The 7,258-nt window shown below is 37.4% G+C and overlaps 1 protein-coding gene across 1 annotated transcript; it reads left to right on the top strand.

The window, feature by feature from the left end:
* Positions 1–3,136: 3,136 nt before the first annotated feature.
* On the top strand, positions 3,137–7,027 carry LOC124898587. Its single transcript, XM_047412226.1, has 2 exons — positions 3,137–3,234; positions 6,577–7,027. The coding sequence occupies exons 1-2, from the start codon at positions 3,137–3,139 to the stop codon at positions 7,025–7,027; spliced, it is 549 nt and encodes a 182-aa protein (XP_047268182.1).
* Positions 7,028–7,258: the final 231 nt, after the last annotated feature.

Below are 7,258 nucleotides of genomic sequence, written 5' to 3'. Positions count from 1 at the left end.
CCAACCCGAAAGCACTGTATTTGTGAGGTTCTTGTTGCGGTCATAAAGAGTAAAAGAGACATAAACTGGACCTTACTATTTAAGCCTTCGTGATCACGATGCCCAAGACCTCAACAATTTGCAACCATAGTAAGAAGCCTCATTTCGATGTACAAAAGCCCTACACCAGAGCAACTAAAACCAGCTATGGAAATCGATCAAAAAACTCTCCGAATGGACCTTTGGAATATGTTTACTATCTTGCGAGCACAATCCAACTGCACTACTTTTCCAAATTCAATATTTCTATATTAATGACGTTGTCAGATTCACTAATTGATAATTCTACACGTCCTAATAACTCACATGAGTTATGCCCAATTTTTGCCTATGGATGGACCAAATTGCCTAACGTGTTCCAACAGAAGTAGTAAAGACAGTAAATAATGAACACAATATGTGGAAAACACCCAAGTCATAAAAGGTGTAAAGAAACCATGACCTGTACCACTATAGGATTTAACCCCAACTTCACTAAACAGAATGATCCTCTCAACATAAGATTAAAAACTTTGTAACCTAAGAAATTATAAACTCTAATTCCTAATGTTCAACAATCCCCTCAGACTATTGAAACCTACTTCAAGTTACTCTACTTGAAAATAAAATTACAACACTCCAGTAACCCTAGGAACTAACTCTAATTTCTAACAATACACAAACCTCCCAATGTTTATGTTCCCAACTTTTTAAGATATCCCAACTCAAACACTAAACTCCTAAACCATTTTATAACACATTGACACTAATAAAGCATGAAAAATACAACTTAATAAACTTCCTAATACATAATAACTAGAATAGAAGATTGTGAATAGAAGATTGTTTAACACATAGATGAAACAGGTTCTTCAATCTAGTTCACCGTATTAGGCTGCACTTCTATAGGCAGAACTTTCCCAAATCTCGTTCTTACTTATTTTCTTGTGTTCTCCCTTTTTCCTCTCAATATTTGTGCATGAATTTACATTTGAAAGTCCTTGAATATTTATAACTTCTATTTATCTTCACAACTAAGTAGACTTTCAACTCTACAAGGACTTCCATGCTTCTTGGACTTCCTTTTTAACTGTTGTAGTTAAACGCTAACTCTTTTTTTCCACACATAATGATCTCCTAATGTTTATTTGAAGTAACAAACTTTATTTCTATTATTTTTGCTCATATGAATTTATCAACAAAAAGTCCTCTTGCTAGTTAAACTCTTTTGAAGTAGCTTTTTATGAACCAACTATGCCTACTTGTTCCATGACCTATTGGTAATCATCAAAGCTTCACAAGTCTTAACAAATTCTCTTTTTTGATGATTTAAAACTCAGGCCCTTGTGTATTCCTTCTTGATATCCATATCTTGACCCGTGAACACTAAAGCATGAAATTGTTGAATGAAAACTCATGCTCTTGTGCATCCCATTTCTATACAAATGTCTTGATCTTGGAAGCTAAATGATGTGTAAGAAAAAGCTAACACATTTAATACTTTTTATCTCAAAATAATTGTGAATTCTAAAGTAACTCTTGTTATTTTGATGTGTTCGCTTATGATATTATAGTAAAAGGCTAAAGGAATGGAAATAAATGACCATGGAGCAAAAGAGTTGAAAATCTAAGCAAAAGAGCAGAAAACATGGCTGACGACATTCATGATAAGTCGTCAGCCTTCTGATAGCCTATCAAAAGCAGCATCAGCCTTAACCAGGGAATTGGAGCTAAGAAGTAGTTCTGACGACGTATGTGATGTGGCGTCAAGTGGGTGATAAGGCATCAAGAATGGCATTAGACTTAAGCAAAGAATCAGCGATAAGAGAAGATATTTGATGACGTTGGTGATACGCCGTCAAATCCTTGATGCGACGTCAGAGTCATCGTTAGCCTAAGGCAGAGAATTGAAGAAACTTGAGCAAGTCTAGCGCCATCCGTGATAGGGCATCAGCCTCTTGACGCAATGTCAGTTTGGGCGTCACCTAATCTGAGAATTAATTGAATTTGCTTTTTTATTGCTTTAATGAGGCTTTAGTATAAATAACATCTTTTAGGGTTTATTCAGGGAGTTCTTTTTTTTTTTTAGTTTTAGGGGAGAGTTTTATTTTCTTGAACACTTATCAACTATTTGTGGATTCCTATTTTGGGGATTAAATTGAAAAAAACTACTTGTTGCTTTTCATCCGTTCGTAAGTTTATCCTTATTATCATGAATTCAACTTTGTATTTCGTTCATCAAATAATGAGTGGCTAATTCCATTAGCTGGAGTTATGGGATCCATGGACTAGGATTTGATAGATTACTAGGCATTTAATGGATGCAACGAGTAGTAGGACATCTTGAAATTCTATTGTTTTTACTGAAATCTACTGGTTGCAAACATTATGTTATGCCTTAGGTTTTATTTGCTTCTAACAGAGAAATAAACTAGAGGTCATGAATTATCAACAGGGACTCAGAAGCTACAAACATTCTGTTTAATGATCAATGCCGTAACTGGATTGTCTGGTGAGGTTGAGAGATAAGTCAGATAGTATCGTCGTTAGGGATATTCTGCTATTTCTACTTACTTCAAGAATCCCAAGCATTACCTAGTACCTGTCAATTCCCAAAACCCATGGTGAACATAACTCTGGTTTCCCATTTAGACTAATTTCAAATACTAAAATATTGAAAGTGACAATTAACTCTCTGTGGACCTTAAACCCCCATTTCCGAAAACATTAAACTACCTGTAAAGTATTTCATAAACAAATTGAAGTTCACACCATATTTCCTGTGGTATTCGACCCCAACCTAGTTGGGTTTTATATTGACAATGATTTCTTACACCCATTCAAGAGTGTAATTTGAGCGTTATCAAAAATGGCGCCGTTCCCGGGGAATACAGTTGTAGACTAAAAGTTTGTGTGTGAAAATTTGCTGATCGTTAATTTTCCTTGATTTACATTTATTTGTTGTTTATTTCTATTTAAGGAACTGTGTTGTTTATACCAAAAACAAAAAGTTCTAGAGAACCACTATAGTATCAACCCAGAACCTCAGCTGATAGGGAGAATGGCGGAACAATAGGAAGTAGAAAGACTAGCTGCTTTTGCCAGGACTCAGCTGAATATGCCGAATTTAGGTCAACAAGCATTTCGCCAAAACCCTGATGATAAAGACTTAGGTGATGAGAAATTGCTGAATCCTCAAAAACCAAGGAGAGCTGAGTAAGTTTCTGCACCAGTGCAACAAAATATCAATAGAAACTGTCCAGTCTGAGAAAGATATGGTCAACAGCCTATTCAATGTGAGGATGATGAACATGATAAAGGAATGGATGGAGCTGGTGCAATGGGTGCTATCATTCCTCCACCGTTGGCACCAGGTGTAAAATTCAGCATAACAAGTACTATGATCTAACTCCTGAATCTGAAGGGGTTTTTTGGAGTTTTGCCTGGTGATGATCCGAACATGCATTTGGTGAACTTCATCACCATTTGCAAATTATTTGACAATCCAAGAGTGAACCAGAATGCGATCGGTTGAGGTTGTTTTCATTGTCTCTATCTTGAGAGGCAACAATGGGGTTGAATGAACTAGAGCCTAATTCTATAACAAACTGGAGACAGTTGAAAGATGCATTCCTAGAATGGTTATTTCCACCCTCCAGAAGGGTATAGTTGTGGGATGAAATTAGTAACTTCAGAAAAATCCCGACTGAAGCATTGCACAAAGCCTAGGAAAGATTTAAGAAGAAACTTGCACAATGTCTGAACAACAACATGACTGACTTGCACATGATGGAGACTTTGTACAAAGATTTCAAATTTGTGACAAAGAAAATTGTTGAGAACGCTGCAGGTGGTCCGTTCATTAATCTATCTTTTCTAGATACTTCTAACATGCTGAATAGAATAACCAAACAGAGTTAGGCTTAGCATACTAGGGATTCAGTAGTGGCTGGACCGACTGTTGCTAGTGGTATAACTACGGAGCAACGTAGAAGGGATAAGGAATGAGATCAGGACATGGCCTATTTGAAGATGCAGATGGACTTGCTGGCCAAACACTTGCTATCTGGCAAGACTGAAATAGTTAAACCTGTGGAATCTTAGGGTACTGTTTCTACAGGTGCTGATGTGGAGGCAAACTATGTGAGTAATCAGAGGGGATTCCGAGGCCATAGCCAAGGGAACCAAGGTTGGAATTTCTATGACAAGCCTGATTATAAAGATAGAGAGTAGGGACACTGGAGAAACAATAATGATGGGAGTGCTTTATATGTTCCTCTTGGAAGTCGGGATACTGCAACAACTAGTTCTGGCAAGATGTCCATGGAGGACATGATGGAAAAGCTATTAAAGGGAGTTGAAGCTACTAACTCGGGGGTAACTACTATGAAAAGTGAGTTTTCTACTCTCAGTCAGTTGGTTAGCTCACACTCTGCTTCTATCAAGCAGCTGGAGCAATAGATGAGCCAACTTTTGGCTACTCTGAATCAGAGAAAAGGTGGTACTTTACCTAGTGATATGGTTCAGAACCAGCGGACTGGTAGTTCTTGTATGGCAATTACCACTCGAAGTGGTAAGATGTTACCTGGCCCTTCTATGGGCAAAGTTGTGAAGAATGAGATTAGTGTCGATGAACCATAAGAAAGCAATCTAGTGGAGTCTGAGAAGCTAGATGGTTTTGTTAATATTTCAGAGAAAGAAGACGAAAAGAAAGGGGAAGTGGTATAGAAAGAAATGCCAAGACCACCACCTCCCTTTCGTCAGAGATTGAAGAAGAAAGTAGATAATGAAAAATATAACAAATTCATGGCAATACTGAAACAACTGACAGTGAATGTGCCATTGATGGAGGGCACTTGAGCAAATGCCAAACTATGTTAAATTTTTGAAGGAATTGTTAACAAAGAAATGGAAGGTAAGCTATGAGCCAGTGGACAACATCCACCACTGTAGTGCTATTTCTTCGTAATCCTTAGTGCAAAAAAAGCCTGACCCTGGAGCATTTACTATACCATGCACAGTTGGGTCCATGAAGTTTACCAAAGCTTTATGTATCTTAGGAGCAAGTATTAATCTGATTCCATTTGATATCTACAAGAAGCTTGGATTTGGGAAACCTACCCCCACAATGATGTGTCTTGTGATGGTAGATAGATCGGTGAAGCGACCAGTTGGTATACTACATGATGTGTCAGTAAAAGTAGATGATTTTATTCTGCCTGCAGATTTTATGATATTGGATTGTGATGTTGATTTTGAGATACCCATCATTTTGGGTAGAGCACTATTAGCCACGGGAAGAGTATTGGTTGATGTGGAGCTCAATGAGCTATAGTTCAGGTATGGAAAAAGGGAGGCCAGATTCAAAATGCATCCTCCTATGAAGCAGTTGAAGGAGATAAATATCTTCTCAATTGTGGATATATTCTAGGAAAATGGTAAAGAGGTATCGATAAGGTATCTTGATGAAGTATGAGTAGTCAAGATAACCAAGTCGTGCCGCGACAATAAATCAGGTGTATTGGGAGGCAACCCAAAATTTTATTTTCATGCATTTTGTTTTTATTTATTTAGGTAGTAATCAGAAGGAACTGAAAAGAGTACAAAAATGTCAAGGTAAAAACAGAAGAAAGAAAGCCAAGTGGTTTTGACGACATTTGTGATAGGCTATCATAACTGTGATAGCTTATCACCAATATGGTCAGAAAAACCAAAGGTTGAGACCTTTTCTGTTAAGGCTGATACCCCCACGATAAGCTATCATATTTATGATGGCTTATCACAAGTAGTCATCAGCCATTACCCTATTTTTGAAAATCTAGGCCCAAATTAGTTAAAATCCGACCAGGCCCAGATACAAAACCTTTCAAGTTCCCAATTTTTGTTAGTTTCCTTCTTTATGTTTTATATCCTTCTTTTGTTATTTCCTTCCTTAGTTAGGATATTTCATTCCTTTAAAAATACTCCTATGTGAACAAGGAAACAACCTTCCTAATAGTTATGGGATTGAAAAGACATTCAAAATCAATCTCTCATCTTTTCTTCTCTTTCTCGTATAAGCTAGTCAAAGTTGATCATCAGGTATGTTCTTAAGCTTATCATCACTCTTCTCTTCAGTGGCAAGAATAAGTTAAGTTGATTGTGCCATTACTATGAAAATTGGAAATTAGGGTTGAAATGGTGCTTAAATTGCAAAAATTAAAACCCTTGTTTAATGAGTGAAAACTCCATGTGATTCTAAGGAAAATTTGGTCCCTAAATTAAGAATGAAAATTGAGTTGGGCCAAAAATCTAGACTGACAGCATCACTGAGAGGCTATCACAAATGTGATGCCTTATCAGGAATGTCGTCACAAGCCTGAGAAAAAAAATGTTAGCCTGTTTAGAGCTGAAATCAAAGCTGATAGGCTATCATAACTGTGACGCCTTATCAGCCATGTCGTCACAGTATATTGATAATGCACTGTCATAACCTTCTTTTTCATAAGTTACTAAATTCAAATGGAATGCATGTGTTTTTAATACTGAGTACTGAATATTGTTTTCTTGATATCACAGGAACACTGAAATGGAACGAAAAGGCAAGAATCCTAACACTCCGAAGAAAGCTGCCAAGCCAAAGGTGGTTCAAAAGCTCATTGATGAAGACTCAGATTATGAAGATAAAGAACCACTGCTCAGGTGCAAGAGAAAGAAATCAAGTCCAAAGGCACCTCCTGCACCTAAACCTATTGAGGTGCAGAATAATGATGATACTAAGACCACCACTCCAGCTGAGAGTGAATCTTCTGAGCAAGAGGGTTCTAAGCAAAATGAGTCCGAACAGCCTGAGATTAAGAAGGATGAATCCGAAGAACTGGAGGCAGGACATGTTGAGTTTGACAAATATAATTTTGAGGAACCATTCTTTGAAACTCCCTCGGCTGAGAATCAAGTTGAGAAGGAACCACCAGCTAAGGGAACTTTGATAAAATGCAAGAATTCTGAGGTTCGAGAGAATGCTAGATGACAGATCCCTTAAGAAGATCTTCCATATGGCCAATTTTACTAGAAAAGAGGTCATCATTACAGGATTGACAGGGTATCCTAGAGTTGAGCAGAAGTTAAAAAACTATGGGCTACGATGGACTGCTAAGGGAGGAAAGCCATTTTGTCCTACATTAGTTCGGGAGTTCTATGCGAACTACCAGGCTAGATTAAAGAGTTTGTGGAAGAATGGAGAGATCACAGTAGACCAACC

This window comes from Capsicum annuum, chromosome 5 (assembly GCF_002878395.1).
Source record: "Capsicum annuum cultivar UCD-10X-F1 chromosome 5, UCD10Xv1.1, whole genome shotgun sequence".
Taxonomy (NCBI): Eukaryota; Viridiplantae; Streptophyta; class Magnoliopsida; order Solanales; family Solanaceae; genus Capsicum; species Capsicum annuum.
Note: the sequence above shows the minus strand (reverse complement) of the source record. Positions and strands in the feature narration are given on the sequence as shown.

Excerpts from the sequence above, each read along its gene's own strand:
- LOC124898587 (XM_047412226.1), top strand. The coding sequence starts at position 3,137 with ATGCCGAATTTAGGTCAACAAGCATTTCGCCAAAACCCTGATGATAAA. Across the intron at positions 3,235-6,576 it reads CAAAAACCAAGGAGAGCTGA|GAACACTGAAATGGAACGAA; the intron begins GTAAGTTTCTGC and ends TTGATATCACAG.